At 33.3% G+C, this 22,342-nt stretch overlaps 5 protein-coding genes across 7 annotated transcripts; 3 read left to right on the forward strand and 2 right to left on the reverse strand.

The window, feature by feature from the left end:
- Positions 1 to 305: 305 nt before the first annotated feature.
- LOC123696088 (vacuolar fusion protein CCZ1 homolog) lies at positions 306 to 4,721 on the forward strand. The gene is made up of 11 exons (XM_045642094.1): positions 306 to 510; positions 577 to 674; positions 847 to 937; positions 1,012 to 1,062; positions 1,141 to 1,266; positions 1,403 to 1,575; positions 1,675 to 1,949; positions 2,071 to 2,255; positions 2,605 to 2,690; positions 2,780 to 2,904; positions 4,574 to 4,721. The coding sequence occupies exons 1-11, from the start codon at positions 439 to 441 to the stop codon at positions 4,630 to 4,632; spliced, it is 1,341 nt and encodes a 446-aa protein (XP_045498050.1). The 5' UTR covers positions 306 to 438; the 3' UTR covers positions 4,633 to 4,721.
- On the reverse strand, positions 4,613 to 6,541 carry LOC123696087 (protein RFT1 homolog). The gene has a single exon (XM_045642092.1). It carries the CDS (start codon positions 6,539 to 6,541, stop codon positions 4,862 to 4,864), a length of 1,680 nt encoding a protein of 559 aa, XP_045498048.1. The 3' UTR covers positions 4,613 to 4,861.
- Positions 6,542 to 6,565: 24 nt separating this feature from the next.
- LOC123696089 (ragulator complex protein LAMTOR4 homolog) lies at positions 6,566 to 7,266 on the reverse strand. 3 transcript variants are annotated; one of them, XM_045642097.1, is made up of 3 exons: positions 7,018 to 7,266; positions 6,807 to 6,924; positions 6,566 to 6,725 (listed from the first exon to the last, which is right to left on the reverse strand). In XM_045642097.1, exons 1-3 carry the CDS (start codon positions 7,031 to 7,033, stop codon positions 6,566 to 6,568), a joined length of 294 nt encoding a protein of 97 aa, XP_045498053.1. In that variant the 5' UTR covers positions 7,034 to 7,266. The 3 variants fall into 3 exon arrangements, with proteins under 3 accessions (XP_045498053.1, XP_045498051.1, XP_045498052.1); XM_045642095.1 differs by having other exon boundaries at positions 6,807 to 6,945; XM_045642096.1 differs by having other exon boundaries at positions 6,807 to 6,959.
- Positions 7,267 to 7,928: 662 nt separating this feature from the next.
- On the forward strand, positions 7,929 to 13,226 carry LOC123696135 (lysosomal-associated transmembrane protein 4A). The gene is made up of 7 exons (XM_045642168.1): positions 7,929 to 8,085; positions 9,496 to 9,609; positions 9,828 to 10,026; positions 10,226 to 10,364; positions 10,700 to 10,856; positions 11,104 to 11,352; positions 11,694 to 13,226. Exons 2-7 carry the CDS (start codon positions 9,502 to 9,504, stop codon positions 11,802 to 11,804), a joined length of 963 nt encoding a protein of 320 aa, XP_045498124.1. The 5' UTR covers positions 7,929 to 8,085; positions 9,496 to 9,501; the 3' UTR covers positions 11,805 to 13,226.
- Positions 13,227 to 14,517: 1,291 nt separating this feature from the next.
- Positions 14,518 to 18,041, forward strand: LOC123696136 (CUE domain-containing protein 1). The gene is made up of 3 exons (XM_045642169.1): positions 14,518 to 15,121; positions 16,814 to 17,109; positions 17,414 to 18,041. Exons 1-3 carry the CDS (start codon positions 14,844 to 14,846, stop codon positions 17,578 to 17,580), a joined length of 741 nt encoding a protein of 246 aa, XP_045498125.1. The 5' UTR covers positions 14,518 to 14,843; the 3' UTR covers positions 17,581 to 18,041.
- Positions 18,042 to 22,342: the final 4,301 nt, after the last annotated feature.

A 22,342-nucleotide genomic window follows, 5' to 3' on the forward strand; every position in this document is an offset into this window, starting at 1 on the left:
CATAGCTTTATTGAAAATGACGATAAATTATTCGGTTTAGTTCGGCAACGCTCCATCTGTCTTTTATTTTGTAATCTAAGGCTGAGTGCTACTCGCTATAGTCAGATCTTGATGGGACCACTAATTCATCAATTAAATAAATAATAATAGGTAATTCCTGTGGGTAATTCATATTCAAAATAAGTTCAAAATTAAAAAAATATTTTTTTCAAAATTGTCAAGGATGTCAAATCTATTCGTTCCACAGACAACTAGAATTTTTCAATTTCAACTGACGTCTGACTCTTGACATACTACTGTCAAATGTCATTTATCAATAGTCAAAAATCAAAACAAAAACAATTTCTGAAAATTAAACCTCTAATAAAATTTTATGAATTGAATTGTATTTGTATTAGTAACTGTTTTATGTGAAGCATATACAAAAAGATAATAATTATGATTGATGTTAAAAACAAAATACATTCTTTCTTTATTTTTAATTCTAACTTTGGACCTAAGGAAGGAGATGTAAGTTAATTAAAACAAAATATCTATTTAAATGTATGTTCTATCTAAATTCCATTCTTTTTACAGGAACTGAAAAGAATTCTATTTTTTTATCCAAATCAAATGAGTGCTGATGCTCGCAAAACTCAAGTTGGATTATGTGAGGCTGTTGTAAAATTTATGACGTGAGTACGTCTTGTTGTTGTGAGGGATGTAGTTCTATATTTTAAATGATAAGATATTTTTTATTTGCTTCAAGTTTTGAAATCCTCTATTATAAAGTAAACGATTTACCTGAAATACTTCATCATGTGTATGTCAATACAATACAACATATCCAACATCATTTCTTTATAGCACATTTTCCTCCGAACCATGTGAAGCTTTGCAGACTCAATCTAAAAGATATATATTTTACCAACCTGAGAAAGATTTTTGGATGGTTCTGGTAAGTTATTAGCAAATGTGGTTAGTCATAAGTATTAGAAAGTCAATTTATTATAGCTTTTTGAATGATTACAGGTTGTTCGAATACCTTATGCTACAAAAAGTACTGGAGAAAGTAAAGATGTTGTAAGTAGAAGAATATTGTTTTTAATTTTTGTAATTAAATAAGACTATAATTATATTAAAACTACCATTAAAATACAGGTGGAACCATCAATAATGAAAGACTTTCTGATATCATCATACAAAATGTTCCGTATGTTTGTTGGATTATATAGTCAAATAACACCTGAAGAAACCTATAATATATGTGAAACATTTTTCACCCCGGTAAGATAAAAATTTCTGTGGAAATTTTGATTTGATTAAGCTTGTTTTTGCCTTCAACTAATTAAAAATATATATTTTCAGATACTTATCCAATATGTTCTCATGTTTAATGTACTTTAAACTAATTTATTTTCAGTACATATCAAGTAGAGATATTTCAAATGATATAAGCAATGTTATTCAAGGTATTAGTTACTTACCACTTGAGAAGAATTCATTCTTTAGTGTTATATGCTTCATAGATTTGCTTGAAGTGAACTACCCTGAGTTTAAATGTGTATCTTTTGTCTACAATGACCAACTTATCTGGTAAGAATACTTCAAATATTTATTTTAACCATTTTTAAAATATAATTTATAATGTAACAGATATTCAAACATCCCATCTATTGATTTCATATCTTACAGGAATGGCCTTTGCAAGGATGACATGCTTACTCTTTATCAATATTTAGTGCATAACTTACTTCCTAAACAAGTGGAAAAAGAAATACAAGGTGGAGCTGTAACAGCTGCAGAGAGGCATGGTCGCTTTATCAGCCCACCAGATGGCATTAAAACTGAAGAAGATTTACAAAAACTTAGCAAGGTTTATATGATGCGAGAGGATGACACTGATACACAACAGTATTATCTCATTATATACAGGACTTTGAGTGCTACAATTTGTTTGACTGTAGATGGTAAATTTTTTTCTATAAAAATGTTCTAAGAAGCATCAATTTCGAGTTGTTCAGAAAATAGTGCTCCTGACTGAGCAGTTTAATATATTAAGAATAGATTAACATTTTAATTTTGTTTCAGTAAATACAAGTCTCAACTTATCTACATTCAGAGCATTGGATGCATTTATTGGGCCACAACTGTCCACAATTGCATCATCCATAAGTGAACAGTGTACAATACATGCATTACAAAATGCTCAAATATCACCTTCTGATCACAAGTTTTTGTACTTCAACAGACTGAACTTAGCGTTAAAAACATCTGTAAGTAATTAATATGTTGAGTACTAAAATTATGTGATTCATTATCTATACTAATAGTATAAATCTGAAGAGTTTGTTTGTTTTTGAATGCACTAATCTCGGGAACTACTGGTCCGATTTGAAAAATTCTTTCGGTGTTAGATAGCCCATTTATCGAGGAAGGTTATAGGCTATATTTCATCACGCTACGGGCAGCAGGAGTGGAGCCACGGGGGTGAAACCGCGCGGAGCAGCTAGTTTAATATAAAATTTAGGATGATCAAGAATTTTACAATATTCTAATTCTTTTATTAAGACTTCCCTATGAAGTAAAAGAAATGATTCATAATATTTTTGCCATTTATTCTAGACACCTCCAAATTGCATGACACCATCAACAGCAGTTAGACCAGAAGTTTTAAGCATTATAGCCAAAATACATGCAGATCAGGAAAGGTAAAATATTGATGCGCATTATATTGATAAAATTGATGTGTATATCATTATTTGAAACATTATAAGATTTGAAATTTATTTTTTCACAGCTTAGGAAAATATGGTGAAATAATAATAAAAACTCCAGATGAGTATTGGATCACAGGAAAATCATCAAATGACAGAGAATTTTATGTTGTTATGCAGAAAAATGCTAATTTGAAAGAAGTAGCAGGTAAGAAATAATAAATATGTAATTTTAAACATAATTTATACACTCACCGGCACGGAATCTTGGCCACTGCAAATTTTTGCGTAAAATAACACTATTTCTTTTCTACTACATAATTCAATAAAAATTTAATCAAAACTAGTTACTTTAATGTTTTTACTAACTTTTAGTAATAATTGGAAGTTAATAAGAAGTACTACCGAGTAGATATGAATTAAACAAGAATTTACGCTTTTCCTGTGAAATTTAAATGATTTCTTAAAAAATGCTAAAAAATTAGAAAGAACGTTTCCATAAAAAAATTGAACCTTTCAATAAAGGGTGTTTCCTTCTCTTGCCTTAAACACTGTTTGCATCCAGTCTGGCATACTCTAGAAGACATTTTTGGAGACCACTTGAGCTATAGTGTACCAAACGGCCCCAGCTGTATTTCTAAGCTCATCTAACATTAGTGCTGGGTTGGAATCGAACTTTATGTTTCTTTTAAGCATGTCCCAGATGTGTTCTATTGGATTAAGATCCGGGCTACGAGCTGGCCACTACAATTTTTCAATAATAACCTCTTGAAGGTACTCTTATACGTATCGTATGACACGCGGACGTGCGTTATAGTGTATAAGTAGCAAATTTTCTTCACTGATAAACCTGTAATAGGGCTGAACATGTTCCTGGAGAATTTCCTCCATGTACCTGATCAAATTTAAGCCATTATCTACGATAAATAACTCCGTGCGAGCATCGGAACTTATACCTCCCCATACCATTATTGACCCTCCATGAAAAATCGCATTTTGAGTGTGGTGATGTGTGAAAACCTCTCTTCTCGTCTCCTCTATACTGACTGTTGGCTATCAGAAGCTCGTAAAGTGCCTTAGCAGCCATCTGTGAACACCCCACGAGCGCACTGGCTGTGGGTCCAGTTTTCATGTTCTCGTGCAAAACGAAGACGTGCTTCTCTGTGATGTCTGAGGAGTTCTGGACGGCGTGCTGGTCTGCAAACCTTCAAATTAACTTCTTTCATTAGTCTTCTTTCCGATTGCTCACTCACATTTATTATCCTGGTGTTTTAGAGCCGGTGGCGTATCCTAAAAACTGTCAGAAAGCCATTTCTGAGTATCTCTCGAACAATAAACGGGTCTTCTCGAGCTGATGTGCACCTCACACCTTCATTTCCTGATCTGCACATGTGGCTGCCAGTCTCCTGGTATCTTCTCCATGCATAGTGCATCGCTGAACGAGGTACATACTGTACATTAGGTACTTTACGTTGCGGCAGTTATTGGTCTATCATTGTGATGGCCTGAGTAGGTTGTTCAGATGTTAATGGCATTTTTTATTGTTTGTTATGATCATTGACTACAGTACAACAATAACAATATCTTAAAATGGCATAAATGATATAAAAAAAAGTTTAAAACGAACAATTCGTAACTTCGGCTTAACCGCACATATCACAAATTTCGAGTAACTCTTAAAAAGTGGTAAAAGATTATTCTCAAACTCAATGATTTCTTACCATAAAATTAAACAAATAATATGTTAACATATCTGCATACAAAAAAATCGTGAAAAACACTTCAAACTTTTTTTATCGGCAAATTTGTAAGTGGCCAAGATTCCGTGCCGGTGAGTGTATAATTTATTGAGTAACAATTATTTACATTGCTTTCAGATGAAGTGAAAAGAATATGTGAAACTCAAATGAAAGGTATTTTCTTTTACCCAATGTAAATAAGAAAGGGTGCATTTATTACATTAAATTCAATAATCATGTACAGATTATGTTAAAATTTTAAATAAATCTATGTTATATTACTATTTAATTAACTTTTATTAACTCTCTTTTAGATTTACACTACTTAAAAGTAGACACTTTATTTTAAATATTACCCTTTTGCATACAAATTACATTTGGTAGGTATACATAATAACAGGCTTATAATAGTTTGATAACCGAATGCTAGTCTTGTGAAACCTTTACATCTTCTTTTTTGAAAATCTTTCTATATGTTTTGACAATAAGTTCTCTGTTCTCATATCCCCATGCAATCAACACGCAGATAAAACATAAAATGCCTATTGCTAAATGAGCTAGCATGTTTGTTTTAAATAGTTTATCTTCAGATAATTTACAAATAATTCCTGCAATAGTTAAAGTAACTATAAAAAATTTACCAACATATAGCCCTCTTAAAGGCCTATAATCAGTATCTTTATATTTTTCATTTATGAAATGTATACTATGGATTATCCTTGCTAACATATTAATACAGTTAGATATTATAAAACCAACAGGACCTAAAATATAAGTAAGAATATAAGATAAAAGTAAAAAACTTATGGAGAAAAATACCATTAAATAATTGTAACTATTTAGTTGCCCACTGGTCATAGTAGCAAAAGTGTAGCATTCAGTAATACCATTTATAGCCATTAAAACTATTGCTAAGCAGTGACTCCTAAGCAGTTGAACTGGCAAACCACTAGCTACGAATGCCTGACCACCATACAATGTGAGTAAAGTGCAAGAATAACTTTGACCAAACACAAGAACAATTAATCCTATTGAACTAACTGTTTTGCACACTTGTGATAACACTGTGCATGACTCTTGAATTTTATGCTGATCTTGTTTATGCAAAGGCAGATCCCGATTTAACATTTGAGTAAAATAAAAATAACTACTGTCTTCAATAGGTCTGAAAACAAATCGTGCAGCTAAGCTACCTAAATTATTTACAACATCATAAGTTGCCTGTTCACTAAAAGACATTACAGGGCTTGCAGACATGACATATTTCTCTCCCTCAGTTAATAACTGTTTCACAACACCCTGCTTAGCAAAGCTCACAGTTAATGTACTCAATTTTTTATCAAAGGTATTATTTATTGAACCTAAGTATTTAGGTAAGAAATCTCTGAGAGACTCAAAGTTGAAGTCATCCATATTGCTGTAAAGTTTCTGTAAAACACTATCTGGAACCAATCTACTTTTAAGGGCTCCTTTAGCATAAAGCGGTTTGCTTTTAATGTACCAATAAAAGAAACAATAATATGCAATAACAATCACTGCAATGCTACCAACTTGCGCTATAGAAAATGCTATCAGTGCCATTGATCTATCATAAATAATAATGGATAAAAATAAAATTGTTCGAACAAATATATGTAATGTATCCAATACAACCTTTAACTTGACAAAACAGAATAATTGTGCTACAAGTGCCATATTTGCTGAACAAAGTTCCAAGACACAAGAAAATGCAACACTCCAACAACCAAATGTATACTGTGCTGCAAGTTCTGGATGACCCAAGGGTAAGATGTTCAACCAAATGTACACAAATACTAAAGACAAACAACAGCTCATTGGAACTGATAGCCAAGTCTGATTTATTATTTGATTCCATGAACAGTTGTCTTTTTGCCCTAAACATGCTCTGTGAAATGGTTCTCGGCTTAAAAACAATATAGTACTTTCTAACAATAGGAGTCTAACATTCATTATACCAATAACTTCATGTCCTACATTCCTTATTACCCAGGCATTTATAATGAATGTTACACACCTGAAAAATATTTGAAGGATGATATTAAATGATGCATTTTCTAAACTACTCATCAAAAGATTACGCCCCATTTTTTGGATTATTATAATGCCAATTTATACATTGACAGCAATTCCTTCAGAAGCAGGTGCTTGTATGCTGCGCTTTACCACATGTATCTTCTTATTAGACAAGCATATGACAAACCAATGATCTTCATATGCTATAGATATTTTCTTGAATGGTTCATTTGGTCCAAAGGCTATAGGATCCACACTAAAAATATAATAAAAGTTACAGTTAGCTGTTCGCACACTCCACGCAATCAATGTATCGTCACAAAAAAATATTTATTACCTATTGGATAAACTGATAAGATCAGTAACAATCGTAGCAACACGTTCGTCGTTTTCAAGTTCGCCGCCAGATTCAAGTACCGCCCCGTCCTCTGTTAATATCAAATAACCAAGTTTGTCTGGAATTTTTTCCATTATAGCTGAAATTAGGATACTTGACTTGACTATAATTAATATTTTTAAATAATATAGATTTTATGTTATTTCCTTACCTTCTACAAAACTCATTCGTATTGAACAAAAACTTAAGATTCTATCATGTAACAAGTTTAATTAGATAAAACGTTTTAAACAATAATTTGTGATTATAACATGTAAAAATTTAGCTGAAATAGAAATATCGAATGACCTAATACTTATTAAAATAATTACTATAATGTAAATTGTAATGTAGTGGAAGTATCGAAATATTTATCGAATTGTCAAATCACTCAAATGTAGTACCTACCTACCTATGTACCTAGGTAGGTAGCTGCTGTAGGTAGCACTCAGTTTTTGACAGCTGTTTCATTATTTTATATTATGTGCAAGAAGATTGCACTATGAACGTTGACTTGTCACGGGAAGGTATGACCTTGAATGACGCCTAGTTGTTTTTTTATCTCTTTCACACCTAACTTGGCAAGTTGGTGTGAAAGGGATGAAGGAACAACCAGGCGTCATTCAAGGTCATACCTTCCCGTGACAAGTCAACGTTCATACTTCATAGTGCAATCTCCAGTGTATTAGATATAGCTTCTTTATTATGTGAAAATCACAGAACAGTAAAAACAAAGTGAAAATGTTACAACTTTATATAATTTTAATTTTAGTAAAAATTATAGTGTAGAAGTTCTATCCACATTTTTAGTGGTTTAACGTAATGCGCTTAGACACGATAAAGAATGTGTGATGAATTTAATAATTGTATATCGATATCGTCTAGTTACAACCAAATAGTAGTAACAATACTACTCACAAATCACTTAATACTGATGCTACTAGTCACGACTTGCGAAACAAAAACGAGTGTGTAAATGCACCACTACACAAGCACAGACGACACGAACTGTCTAAACTCAATACCTAGTCAATATTTCAATCTGTCACATTGTCATTTCTACGTGATTATTTCCAAATTATTTCTACTACCTACGTAAATGAAGAATATTATTAATTTTGAATTGTGATTTTTATATTGATGTGTTGATACTTTTATTGAAATTAATTGTTTAGTAAAAGTAAAGTTCCTTGTTTTAGTGGAATCAAAAGCAGTATTTTGTTATTTGACTGACCTTAACGTAAGTTGAACATTATAATAAACAATCTATCCTCGTTACATTCCCAACACATATGGAATCAATGTAATGTAATATGAATACGCTTCTTATTATGATTCCATTTTTATTTTAATGTGTAATTCATATAACGATTATAGTCACTCTCTATAAACTTGTGACATATGAGTAATGCGTAGCTATCGATATGCAATCTTTTTTATGAAAACACACAGGAGTTATTCTTATAATAAAAGCTTTCCGCCCGCGGCTTCGCTCGCTTTGTGCTTTAAACTATCCTATCTCTCAAGTTGGATCGAACTGCACATGGTGTGCAAATTTTATTATAATCGGTTAAGTGGTTTAGGAGTCCATTGAGGACAAACATTGTGACACGAGATTTATGTATATATTAAGACTAGCGGTCCGCACCGGCTTCGCCCGTGGTACATTCTTCCGTTTTCTCTCCATAAGAACCATCCTCGTACTTCAAGAAATGTAATAAAAAAAATTAACCAAATTGGTTCAGTTGTTCTCGAGTTATGCGCTTACCAACACATTTTGCGAGACATTTTTATATTATAGATTGTATTTATTGGTGCACATATTCTAGGAACCGGACTTAACTACTCGTTGCTAAAATTAAACGAAAACACCTAAAGGCTATCTATAAAATATCAACTACTGTTAGTTAATATTATAATTACTCAATTTCGAGATATTGTTTCAAGTCGATACATTTTAAACGAATAAGCAGTCTATGATTAGTCTGAAATGTGATTTCCCTTTTTTGTAACAAATTTATAAGTAACTAAACTTCAAAGTTCACTTTCAAATACTATTACATTTGGGTCTTGGAGTGTAATTGTTGCTTATAACTTCTTCAGCAGTAGTGTACATTTTGGAAGAGAAAAGCAGATCTTTTAAAGTAATTTTTGGTGAATGACTAAAAAATTCTAGACAAATTTCTTTTAATGCCTCACAATATTCTGATGATGATATACCACCTAGACAAATGTTTAATTACCTATATCCAGTATTATCATTTTTAATAACTCCTAGACACATACTGCAACTATTTTATTCAGATATTGAGTCACTCATTACATAATGCATCAATATATTGTGTTTACTAATCAAATTCAGAAATATGAAGCAATGATGTCTTCAATATTACAATATATGTTTAATAACTTCAAATACTGATGAAAAAGGGTAGATACTTACATGTGTATTGTGGAACCACATCTCACTGAATAAGTATAAGGAACCATATGATTGGCACAAGTTATTTTTAAAGTTCACAACATCATAATGTTTATATTATATCATTTAAATATGGGTTATTTCCTGTGTTGATATGATAATACACAAATAAAAGGAAATGAATAAAAATATAGCAACTTTTAATTAAAATATTTTCAATATTTGTAGGTCAAAATGTTAAGATTTCGAAATAAAATGGGTACTGAGCGCAGTAAGGAATGGCGCTGTTGCGGATGCTTGCATGTACGAACCGGAACCATACTCCTTGGTTCTTGGCATTTGGTAAGTATTTCTATAATTCAATGCATGGTCTTTTATATTTTATAAAAATATTACAATATATTTCTATCACAATGCAGACTTTGTTTTGTTTTGAGAATTCATTAATATTCACAAAATACTCATGATCATAATAAGATTTTATTGGTTCAAAATTATTTTTAACATCCCTCATGCTTTACTTAGTATTTTCATTTGAAATACACATACAAATTTTTCAGACCCTTCATCTCATAGCTCTGGGATTCTTGGCTGCTGTGGTCAGGGATCCAGCTTTGATGCAGGACTTTGAACAAGAGCAGGAGACTTTTGTAGATTGGCATGATGTTGGTTCAGCATTACCCACACCCTTGTCTAATGTGGAAGCGCCTCCCAGTCCACAATATGCTGTTAAACCAAGAGACCACAGCTATATATACCGTAAGCATATGACTGTAACAATTGACACTATATTATTTATGTACCATATATATAAAATTAGACATGCATTGTTGTTGCTGACTTGTGATTTGGACATTCATTCATATACATGAATATGACACATATATCTATCTCTCTTGCAAGTATACACTTCTACAAGTACACTAATTTTTAACTATTGTTGTTTATTTTTATTCAGATGACGTAGATGTTGGTGCTCTAGTAACAGTGTGCACTTTGGCTATCACTCTGATGTTAATATATGGTGCAGCTCGTGGCAAACCTGCCCATATCCTACCTTTCTTCTGTCTTCAAATTTTCGATTTTGCCATCACCGTGTAAGTATGCTTAATAGTTTTTTTTTCTTCACATACTATTAAATTAAATACTGTGATATGACAGAATTGTTTCATATTAACAAAAATCGAAATTCAATTGTGCAATGAGTTACATTGTAATACAGTTTGTGTATTTAAAAATTTTTTTCATGCACTGATAAAGTGAATATGTTTTATGGTTGTAATAATTTAGGTAATGTTTAGGTAACAGTAGTTCTTGACGTTTAAGAATTAACAAATTGAATAATAAATTATTAAATTTATACAAGTTTCTAATGTTGGGAGGAAGTTAGAAAATAAAATAGATTATTCTTTCATTTTTTTTTTTTATTTAGATTAACCGGTATGGGATATCTTTGCTACGTGCGCTCGATACACCGCCTGGTGAAGGACGCACGTCGCGTTCCATGGCGGAACGAGTTGCTAACTCTGCCAGCACCTGCACTGGCTTTCCTTATACTGTGCGCCTTCCTTGTCGCTATTCTGCAGAAGGTATGTAGTTTTTTAACTAGTTTTATTGTGCTTTAATAGTCCAATGTTACATAAAGATGAATTTTAACAATTGGTAGCATGTAAACCTCTTAACCTAGAACAATACAAAGTAGACAAACAAAAACGTGTTTGAAAGTAACAACAAACAATTTATTCAAAGAAATAAGAAGCAGTTTGATTCCATATTGAACCTTTGATTTTAGGAAGTCGACTATTAAAAAGTTTTAAAAATCATTTATTTTCCCAGGCGTATTTCATCAACATGGTGTGGCGCTGCTACAAGTACCTCACGATGCGTACGCACGCGCTCACCAGCCTCACGCCCTTCGTGATATCCAGCGAGGGCTCCGTGAGCCCCATCGCCCCGTACAGCCGCGCGCCGGTGCCCGTGCCGCAGTACTCCAGCCTGCTGCCCGACTACGAGGAGGCGGTCAAACAGACCCCGCCCCCCTCATACCGCGCCGCTACGCTCATGGCTGCCAACCCTGTGCCTGTTGTAAGTGCAATTTAAACTTCTTTGCTCTAGTCTGCTCATTGAATGATAAAATATATCCAACTCCCATCCTATTATGCAGCTACGCTTATGGCTGCTATCCCTGTAGTAAATGGAAACGAAATGAACGATCCGGGTTGTGATACCAACCAACAGCAAGGAACAAAGTGAAAGTTCAACATCAGAATCTCAGGTTTTCTATAACTGGAACACTATACATTGCTATAAATTATAATGTGTCTGTCTACCATATAATATTGATTATGTGTATTAATTTTCAGTCAATTCGATTGAGTCTTATATCTAGAAAATTTATTAATAAATGATATTTCTTTCATTAACAGGCCGCCAACCAAGCTAACAAGGATGGAACTGAAGCTCAAGCAGAAGGACAAAACGCCCCCACAAACACTATGGTAGTCCTCCCGCAACAGGGCTCACAGGCTCCCGTCTAAACATTACCATTAACTGCTAAGTCTTCATTAACTTATTTTTTATGCAATCTTTTTAATGGTTTTTTTTTATCACATGGACTTTATTTTGGGGCGGGAAACCCATATTCTCTTTGAGAATTCTACACTGATCCAAAATTATATTACTAGCATTTTTCCTATGGGTGTATGTCTCTATCAGGTGACGCGTCTGCACGTTTGCCTCGATCTACCCAAAAAAAAAGATCTTGTATTCCATTTTTACTCTGTTGCCATATTTATTTTTATGACATGTTAATTTTATTATTAATCTGTTTCTTTTCTATGTTTTTACCATATTTTACGGTTTGTGTGTCATGTATTCTAGTTTTGAAATCATGAATTTTCTTTGGGTCCAAATAAATATATTTTGCCAATTAAATATCTTCTAATATTATGCGATGTCATTTCATGGAACAATGAATTAAAATGAAATATAGTATTATAGATAATAGCGTTTTGATGTCGTAGAAATGCTAAAAATTTGCGATCTCTTGGTGTCTTTTTATTTTATTTTGCGTTATTAGCATTAAATCTTAAACAAAACTATACATTTTATTCTTCAAAGAAATAAAGATAATATTTATAAACGAAATTTTGTTTTGTTATTCTCTACGTATTTTGTATTGTTTTCAAATCAAACAATAATTACATCAAATGAAATCGTGTTTTAAATTTTATTGAACGTCTAAAGTGGAAATGCAATCTAATTATTTATTCTATAATAATTCCTCTAATTACATCGACTTCAACTACTTATATTTAGAAATTCTATATGTGGTAAATTACGTACGGTCTACTCCACCTCTTTCGCACAATCTAATTTAATTTCAATAATTATTGTATACTTTATGTAATGTATTTTTTCTTATTCAGACGATACATATTCTTTTGAACAATTGGTAATGATAAAAATATCTATTCATAGTCTCATAGAGCTCAGGACCGTCCATTTTGAAAGGCAATTAAGTTGTGTCAATTGTATCATTGTATGTTGAAAAAATCAAAGAGTTCTTTTAATTTACTCGAATATCTAAATAACTGATATCTATATATTAAAACCTAACTTCAAAGGAACTAACCCAGTTTTATTAGATATATTATTTAATCTGTTACGCTTGTGTCAAATTTAATAATATATATAAGCTAAACTCTCTTATGTAGTTCTACTACGGCCTATCCTTAGTAAGATAATATTTCCTGTGAAATAAAGTGTATTTGGAAACTAACAATAATTGTACTTAGCCTGTCTCGGATAATATATGAAATATCCAATGTGTCGCACTTAGATGAATACTGTATTTTTATTATTGATAATATTATTTGTTGTATAGTAGTATTACACGATAAGGCACTTAATTATTCATGTGTGTAAGATAAATCTTGAAAATAAATGTTGACAATGCATATCTATTTGTTAAACTAATCATCGTTCCCCTTTTTTTATCCCGTTTTTAGACGAATCTGGACTCAGTTATATTTTAGGATTTGCTCGCGAGTTCGTCCGTAGATGGTACCGCGCGGCACAGCTAGTATAAAATAATATTTAGTTTTTCATCTGAATTAAATCTATTTCGAAATATCCATCTAATAAAAGTTTGAAAATTAATAAATAAAAAAAACTATCTGTATAAAAATAATACGCGTCTGTGCTCGCAAGTCCAAAGACATGCTTCCCCATCCATGCTCCCATCCTGTTTTAAATTTCCTTCAAGTTTTCATTTTAGCGATAAATATCCTTTGAGACTTTTTCCGGGGAATCATCTGTGATCTATGTGTATATCAAAATTCATTAATTTCTATTTACCGCTTCGGAAATTTTAGCATAGCAAACCCAGAGTTCTTTTAATAATCTTAAGAGACGTATTGGCCGTATTATATTAATAAATAGTTAATATTATTAAAGCTATAAAATAAAAAAATACGTGTGTGCCGAGCACATGCGTCATAAGTGAAACTTCTTTGGCAAGATTAAAAGATACCAAAATCGTCGCCTTACTTCATGACGTGATGGTATTGCCATGACGCGACCTTGAAATTTTACTTTCAACCCGAAGTTTCACTTCAATATAATAATTAAATCGAAGTCTTACGAGTAGGTACCTACGTTAAGTGTTTCTCGAATCTTAAAACTTGTTAAAAGTGTTGCTTACGTACTATCGACGATGCATTGCAGTCTTTGTATCCGGGATGTTCAGGATTGCAATTAGAGTTAATTGGTATCTTCAAGTACATACGTTAGGTGCTTTATGGTTTCATTTACCTACACTTCGCTTTAAATACATGATACATCAATCATGATACATCCTTTATTATCTATTCTTTTACAGTTTTTAAAGTACCATTTGGCTTAAGTAATCTACGCCCTGGAACAAAGACGCAATAAAATACAAAAACGAATCCATTAAATGATCTTATACCCAGTACCACAGACTAATAATAATATACTACGTATACAAGTAATACCAGTACCTAGGCAATAGCAATACATATACAGTAATAGTATTTTTGTCCAAGTCACGTACGAAGTGCTAAGGTTTATTTATGCTCTTTCTGCACAACCATGAACGGTGCAGAAGAATATAAAAAGGTCAAAATGATGAAAGTAATTTACAAACAATAGTCGGACATGCGCGCATGCCGCTTGCCGGACGAGGCAACAACATAGCGCGCCGTCGTAGTTTCACGCGGCTCTATTTATATCGACGACTACACCCTCCGCGTTCCTCTGCACTCACGCAAGCGCATTGCACACCTGAAACACAGAAAGTGAAAATTGAACATCATGGTAACGTTCAGTGCAGGGCGCTGTATTACATTAGCGTTCTAATATCGCTAATTAGTGGCGTGGGGGACACAAACCGACCGACGCAATATCCAGCGCGTCGCGAGAATGGCCGATGCCTACACGGCAACGGTCTCCTACACTGCGCCAAATCCGAGTGACGTATCAGCTGTTTTGCCGGCGAGAGATCCGCGCTCGTGACACCTCTCGAAGATCACGCACTACGACCCGCCGGCACGATGGCTTCGACGATGCAACTCGAGTTCACGCAGGCGATGACGGATTTTAAAACCATGTTTCCGGACATGGATGATGACGTTATCGAAGCTGTGCTGCGTGCTAACCAGGGTGCGGTTGATGCGACCATCGACCAACTGCTGGCTATGAGCACCGACAACCAGAATGAAAGACTGCGGTTAGAGATAGAGCGCGTAGAAAGTTGTTCGCCTTCTCGCAGCAGCCGCCGGTCAGCACGCGCTGTTCAGAACGGCGACGATAATGATACCACAGCACTTGTGTAAGTAGCTAGCATATCATGTGATGCAATAGTAGATAAATAAATAAACCTTATTTACAGTTGCCATCAATATAATTAAAAAAATTGAAAAATCAGTTTGGAAAATCTTAAATGTTAGGTCATGGTGTTAGATATTATTTTTGACACTTTGAAATAAACAAAACTTTTAGAACTAGATAAGCTCTCGAGTCTCGTATCATCAAAATATTTACTCGTTTTTATTTTTCATGGTAACTAATCTAAGGAATCCATATTTAAAGAAATTTTAAAGAAAATTACTTAAGAGGGCTTATTCAATTTAACGCAAGTCAAAATCTCCGCGATCTATTACGATAGATCGCGGCTTGCGCTATCCTTTTACTATGAACAGCATAGGTCCACAGGAGAGCGCCGAGCAACATGTCCTCTCTCTGGAAAGGCTCGCTGCCGACTGATTTTAATCGGGTCGCGCGCAGTGTTTTATAGTACTTTAAAAAAAATTGTAGAAAAATAATAGAGGTACCTTAGTTGATTTTTTAAATTTTATCTTATAAGTAAGACGTTCTTTTATTGCAATATGTATAAATTATATTCAACTAAGTCAAATATCTTGGTGAAAATAATCATTTTGTCGACTATAATTTCTAAAAAAATTCACATTGTTCGGATTTTAATTTCGTAAGTTAGGAGTCCAAAATAAAAAAATCTCTTAACTAACTATTTTAATAAGGATTTTTGCAGTTAGTCAAAAAAAAATGTGTGTTAGATCTGTCAGCAATTTCAGATATTTTTAGCTTCGAAATTGACACTAAAAGTGAAATCAAGTAATCATCGGCTCAGTTATCTTGATGGTATTCACAAATACTGTATTAATTGAAAAAAAACTCTTAACTAACTATATAGACAATAAAATTTCCTAAAATTATTAGTAATCCATATGTTTGTAAGATAAGTGGTTGATGGACAATCTGGTTTGAAAAATCACATATTTGAGCCAAACAGCGCACGGACCGCGTACACGGCCTTAACTAAGTACCTTTGAAACGGCAATAATGGTAAAAAAACCGACAATTTGTTAGTTTGTTTTTGCTCCATCACAAGCATTATAATCGGCTATTAACTTTCAAGACATGTTTCGCCCACGTTGCATTATTTCATATACGAGTATGGCAGTAATCATCTAAATATTGCATAAATAAGTCATCAATTACGATGTAACGAGTCGCTTGCCAGGCGTTTATCAGAGACCGGCGGATTCATCTGAGCCAAGAACACGCCACTGACCTACAACTATTATGTAGCTACTTGATCATGAAATTTCTTTCAATTGCATAATCTCAAATTTAGCAACTTATTTATTCAATTGGACTTCTTTTACAAGCGCTTTTGAATGGCTTTAATATACTGAATATTATTCATATTTTTTGATTGATTTCCTCACCACTCAATAACATCTATTCTATTCATTAATTTTATGCTATCTGTCACATTTTTCACATATATTTTCAATTTAATAAGCTTTTCTTTCCCAATCTGTTACCTATACCGTATACGGATCTTGATAAGATTTGTTACGAGTATTCAGATTTTAGATCTTAGAATATTCGGGGCATATTATTTAACTGTTCAGACAGAACTAGTATTATATTGCAATTAATAACTTTTTTATAAAATTGTAACTCGTATATATCTTGAGTTAGGTGTTGCTTGCAGAGACGTTGAAGACGAGTCGGTGCCGTTAGCTGTACGTAAAAAATGGGTTCCGCGAATGCTAGGTCCCCTACCACCGATGTTCCTACGCATACCTCCCAATACAGATGCTAGAATAGATCTTAATCTCGAAATGGATGACGACCGCATCGCCACATTCCTTCAGAACGAGGAATTCATGGCCGAACTGCGATGGAACCAAGAGTTCATAGCAGCATTGGACAGTGAACAGGGAAATAAAACAAAATGTCATGATGATGAAGCGGCTTTTAAGGAAAGACTGAAGAATATGGGCAAACGTAAGTTATTAATAAACGTTATTGAAAATTTGTATCCGATTTAACTAATAAATCTGTTGCTTGTAGGTACTGTCCACTGGTGCTTAGTATTTCTAGATTTTCAAAATATTTGAAAAATTGTAGTCAGTAGAGTAGACCCTTATGTTGTACTTAAAGTACATCATGGTAAATAAATTTTATCGTTATTAATTCGATATTTTATATTTCCTTGAGTACTTAATTGTTTGTTTTTTTTTTTCAATTGATACTAAATGAATACTGATGGTACCTAACTTTACTTATCTCTATTATTTTTGTATTGTAGTCTCACGGAAGAAATTTGCGCAACTATCGCGGATGTTTTCGAGAGGTGGTTCCCGGCGGAGCGGCAGCGGGCGCGCGCCGCCCCGCGGGCCGCCCGACAGCTTGCTGCTGCAGGAAGAGCACAGCGATGACGACGACAAATCGCACACACAAAACATCAAAATTTAATTTAATCTTGCCACGTCATATCATCGCGCTTCATCCGAAGACTTAGATGGGCCTTATTTTGGAGCTGCACAAGGTTTCGCATAAGACTGGGGATAGATAGATAGGATTGGACAATTTGTTATTGTTGGTTCGATGTGAAAAGATAATTTTTAAGGTTTATAGAGAGAATCAGCTATAAGTTTAATTTATTTATAAATAAATGTCTAGACTCTACGTATAGACACTACCCAGCACTTAGCTTTATTTTGCTTCTAGTTTAATTAGAATCATATTTGTTCATTGATCTAAAATTATATTCCATCTACATAATCGTTTTTAACTTCCTGTTTAGATGTCCCAGTTATATATTATATTTTCCACTTGTTTTGTTGTAAAATATTTTTAGTGAACATTATTGTGTTTTTATAAAAATTTAATTCTATTATTCGACCTCCTAATGTTATTTAATAAGTAATACCAACTTCTCCTCTTTTAGAAATAAATTGATGATCTAAGTAATACCAACTTCTCCTCTTTTAGAAATAAATTGATGATCTCTTTTACTTTGCTTTATTTATTGTTACGAAGTACTTATTTCAGTTCCTTATAATAAAACACATTAAGGTGACTAGTAGAGCAAAACGCGAGTTTGCTGCTAAATTATAATGCTTTAAAGTATATGCAGTAATAAGTCTCAGATAAATATATGATATTCTTCAGGAGATAAACTAGTTAGATAGTGTGTTGAAAACACAATACAACTTATTTTGCTCGATAGAAAAAAATCTCAAAGGTACCTCTAAAAAGATCTTTTGATGCTTAAAAACCATACTAAACTACATGCAATCATTCTGTTTTTTCGGCAAATAATTCTACAAGCAACATACTAATATAATACTGTGTTATTTTTTTAGTCCAATCAATAGATTTCGTGTAAATCGCAAATTCTTATTTCCAAACCAAAAACGTACGCATGTGTGCGTGGACGCCTGTGTACCGACACTACCGGCCGAGGCCCGTTCGTAATGATTCGCGTATGGCGTCGGGCTGCAGCTGTGGTGCGGCGTGTGTGTGTGAGTGGAATGAAATGCTTGCTCAGGGCAGCGCCTTAACTTTATAGGAAAACTTAGAAAATAAAAAGGGCGCTTCTCTTCATTACTGTAATTTTATAATGATACGTCTGCTGCCATTTTTGTAAAAGTCTACATCCTGAACGGTGCATAGTAAGTGGGGCCCTTCTCGGAAGAAATATTACGAGTGAATTATTTGCATATTTAAGCAACTCGCAACGGCCGCGTCGACCATAACTCCACGAGTCTGAATAATATATAGCGATGAATATCTAATGATTAATTACGCAATTAATGATCATGGATGTTGATACAAACACACGTCATTGTCCAACCTGTAGATAATTATGAACGATGATTCGGATTGGCAACTCGTCTTCTAATAAATGTCCGTATTTATGCAAAATGGAACCACTCGACAAATTTGCTTTTTTCCGTTTCTTGAAGAATACTCATTTAAAAGTGGTCTAAATTCTTATACAAACAAGAACCACATGAATTTTACCTTGGAAACAAGGTATACTAAAAGCAGAAAGGAACCACCAGCAACAACGAATAATACATATGAAGCAAAACCGAACCACAGCACCACGGGACTGCTTTGTTCATACAAATAAACGATATTACTATCATGTCATTATATACAAAACAGATCCGCAGATACTTGGTACCATTATACATTATACATATTTCTATTAATAACAATTATTTTTAATACACAAAATGGAACCAGGTTTCTATGGTATGGTTATGCGTAAAATAAATTCATAATTTAATTGTAATTTTTTATTGCAAAATAAAACCACAAGCATTCGGTTCTATCATGCATAAATAAATATTGTAAAACATCCAGAAACCCATCATCGCTATACGGAACCAAATGCCTTGACTTGTGCACAATGCAGAATGCTTCTCATCTTTAAACAACGTATTTCATTACGTCTTATCCCCTTGTCTGTTATAAAATCTTTAGAAGAACGATGTCAAAAAAATCGCATCTGTGGACCCCGCTCCTGGAGCTTGATTATACCGTGACGTACCTTCTGTCGTATTTTTTACAATTGTATATCGTAAACTATATCTTTCCTACTCAAACTAACACAAAATATCAACAGAAGAACAAGGATGGCATACATCCACATGTTTACATAACAAAAACGTAGCTACGAGCGTCTCTAGCGCTTTAAAAAGTTACCGTCCAACGTGTCGGATTCGCGCGCATCGCCGACAGCGTCATTGGGTTTAGTCATCGATTTTAGGAATGTTTTACAAAGGTTTCATATGTCTTTTATTGTTTTAACGATTCGTAAATGAACACTATGCTTTATCATGACATCTGTCATCAAATAAATGTAACAGAATTCATCCTGTCAGGTATCCAAAGTTCAAGAGGTACTTTTTTCAAGTGCTTTTTTTGTTGTTTCATTTCTCGTAACATAAAAACTTCTTACAGCCAAAACTCTTTTGTAGTCAAGTATAAGAACCGAACTTTAATATAAGTTAATAACCTAAGCCACTTGGATTGAAGAATAATTAACGGTCCCTATTTTTTGCCCGGCGCTCGGCCGCTCGGAATGGCTAATGTTTTTGTAAGCCTTGTATTTTAAAAAAAATGTATAGGAATGAATGGTTTTTATTATTTAATGAGTTTGTATATGTATTATTGTAAATACAATAAAACCTTTTTGTATGAATAATTATTTATTTATTTATTTTTAACGAGTTTTGTACAATGAACTAAAAAAAATTGCTCACCCTGATTTCAAGCTAGAATTACTTATTTATTGCAAAGTAATTTATGACTAAGATATCTTTTATATATTAGCTTGTTTCATAACGATTCGAACGATATTAGTTATACAAAGTAGCTCCCTACAAAATTTTAGAGATATCGTCATTGTTTATAACTCGCACGGTTTCGCGCTGACCACGCAGAATGGCCTTCACAGATGCGCGAAACCGTGCAAAATGGCCGCCACAGCTGAAGGGTATAGCTCAAAGTGCAAAACTCCAATTTTTAAAGTAAAACGTCGAACATCTGTCAATATAGGTGACATTCAGCGAAGTATTTCGAATACGTGACGGCCGTTTTTTTTCTCCGCGAAGTAAGTTCTATTGTTTTTGTTAATTACCTTTAAAATTAAATGTGAAAATGTTTAGTAATAAATAAATAAGGAAGCAATTGGAAAGAAAAGCATTGGAGACGAACACCGAAGATACAACGGGTAAGTAGTTTTATTTAATGCATTTAAGTAGGTACTTATTGAATCTATGAGATGCAGGTATGTACACTTTATCCACTTTTGATTCATTCCCGATTGTGGAGTGATTTTAAAAAGATAGTTCATTAATTAGTAAGTACAAGAGGAATCCTGTGTGGATTTACGTATTTTAACGACACTGTTGTTGTTCACGAAGGCGAGTCGAATTATTAAGAGTCATTTTGTTACGATTCATCTGTCATTGTGAGATGAAACTACTAAACCCTGTTTTAAAATCAACTGTCGATGATATAGGTACCTACCTACTATTTTGGTAAGATACGTTTAGATTCAGATTCAGTACAGTACATTCAGCGCATATAATAATTTGTTTGATTTTAAAAGTCGCGCTGCCACTGTTTTGACCGGAACAAGGCCCTAGCCCGCGAAATTGAAAATTTTAACAAGTTTATTTAATTTTTTTTTAGGTTTGGTCACTGTTGCGTGTGATTTTTAGGGTTCCGTACCCAAAAGGTAAAACGAGACCCTATTACTAAGACTCCGCTGTCCGTCTGTCTGTCTGTCCCTCTGTCTCATGAACTGTGATAGTTAGACAGTCGAAATTTTCATAGATGATGTATTTCTGATGCCGCTGTAACAACAAATACTAAAAAACAGAATAAAATAAATATTTAAGAGGCTCCCATACAATAAACCGTGATTTTTTGCCGTTTCTATAGATAATGGTACGGAACTCTTCGTTGCGCGAGTCCGACTCGCACTTAGCCAGTTTTTTGTACATAGCGCATGTACCTACAACATACTTAGTCGTCTAGTAGGGACACGGCTTTATAAGAACTAATTATATTTTGCTGTCGCCATATATCTACGTATAAAAGCCACGCGGCTTTATTGTTTTGATTTAAAGCTTTTTTCTTTTTATTACAGAAGATAACGAAGAACCTTATACGTCGATGCCTCTAGAGAAGCTTTCTTCACCTTCAAGCGATATTCAGGCCATATTACATCTCATTCCACAATATGCACAGAGTTTTTATAACAATCTTATTAGTGATGATGCAATAGAAGACCACATAGATGGACTAGACAAGGTGGATTTCGAAATCCAATTTGATGATAACGTCGAATAAACGTCCTCTATATGTATTATTTTATATATCTTTTTAATAAAAGCTTTGTTACGATATTATAAATACATAGTTTCATTTATATCATTAAATCCCTGGGTTGTGGTTCTTTTTTGTATAAGAGAAAACCTATCAATTGATAAATGTTAAAAGGAACCACATGCACATTTTCTTAATTATCTAGAAAGTTTAAGAGTATTCAGAACAAATTTATATACACATACTTAAATAAGTAATTTATCAATGAATTTAAATAAAATAAATATTAATTTTACTTCATCTAACAGAGCTGCAAATGTTTTTGTAAATCCTTTGATATCTCAGAAGTGCGTATTTGCTGGTTGGTTCCTTTTTGCTTAAATAC

This window comes from Colias croceus, chromosome 12 (genome assembly GCF_905220415.1).
Source record: "Colias croceus chromosome 12, ilColCroc2.1".
Lineage (NCBI taxonomy): Eukaryota > Metazoa > Arthropoda > Insecta > Lepidoptera > Pieridae > Colias > Colias croceus.

Excerpts from the sequence above, each read along its gene's own strand:
- LOC123696088 (XM_045642094.1), top strand. The coding sequence starts at position 439 with ATGATTGATGTTAAAAACAAAATACATTCTTTCTTTATTTTTAATTCT. Across the intron at positions 1,063-1,140 it reads CTGGAGAAAGTAAAGATGTT|GTGGAACCATCAATAATGAA; the intron begins GTAAGTAGAAGA and ends ATTAAAATACAG. Across the intron at positions 2,256-2,604 it reads ACTTAGCGTTAAAAACATCT|ACACCTCCAAATTGCATGAC; the intron begins GTAAGTAATTAA and ends CATTTATTCTAG.
- LOC123696135 (XM_045642168.1), top strand. The coding sequence starts at position 9,502 with ATGTTAAGATTTCGAAATAAAATGGGTACTGAGCGCAGTAAGGAATGG. Across the intron at positions 10,365-10,699 it reads TTCGATTTTGCCATCACCGT|ATTAACCGGTATGGGATATC; the intron begins GTAAGTATGCTT and ends TTTTTTATTTAG. Across the intron at positions 11,353-11,693 it reads CTGCCAACCCTGTGCCTGTT|GCCGCCAACCAAGCTAACAA; the intron begins GTAAGTGCAATT and ends TTTCATTAACAG.
- LOC123696136 (XM_045642169.1), top strand. The coding sequence starts at position 14,844 with ATGGCTTCGACGATGCAACTCGAGTTCACGCAGGCGATGACGGATTTT. Across the intron at positions 15,122-16,813 it reads AATGATACCACAGCACTTGT|AGACGTTGAAGACGAGTCGG; the intron begins GTAAGTAGCTAG and ends TGTTGCTTGCAG. Across the intron at positions 17,110-17,413 it reads ACTGAAGAATATGGGCAAAC|TCTCACGGAAGAAATTTGCG; the intron begins GTAAGTTATTAA and ends TTTGTATTGTAG.
- LOC123696087 (XM_045642092.1), bottom strand. The coding sequence starts at position 6,541 with ATGGGGCGTAATCTTTTGATGAGTAGTTTAGAAAATGCATCATTTAAT.
- LOC123696089 (XM_045642095.1), bottom strand. Across the intron at positions 6,726-6,806 it reads CTTATCAGTTTATCCAATAG|TGTGGATCCTATAGCCTTTG; the intron begins GTAATAAATATT and ends TTATATTTTTAG.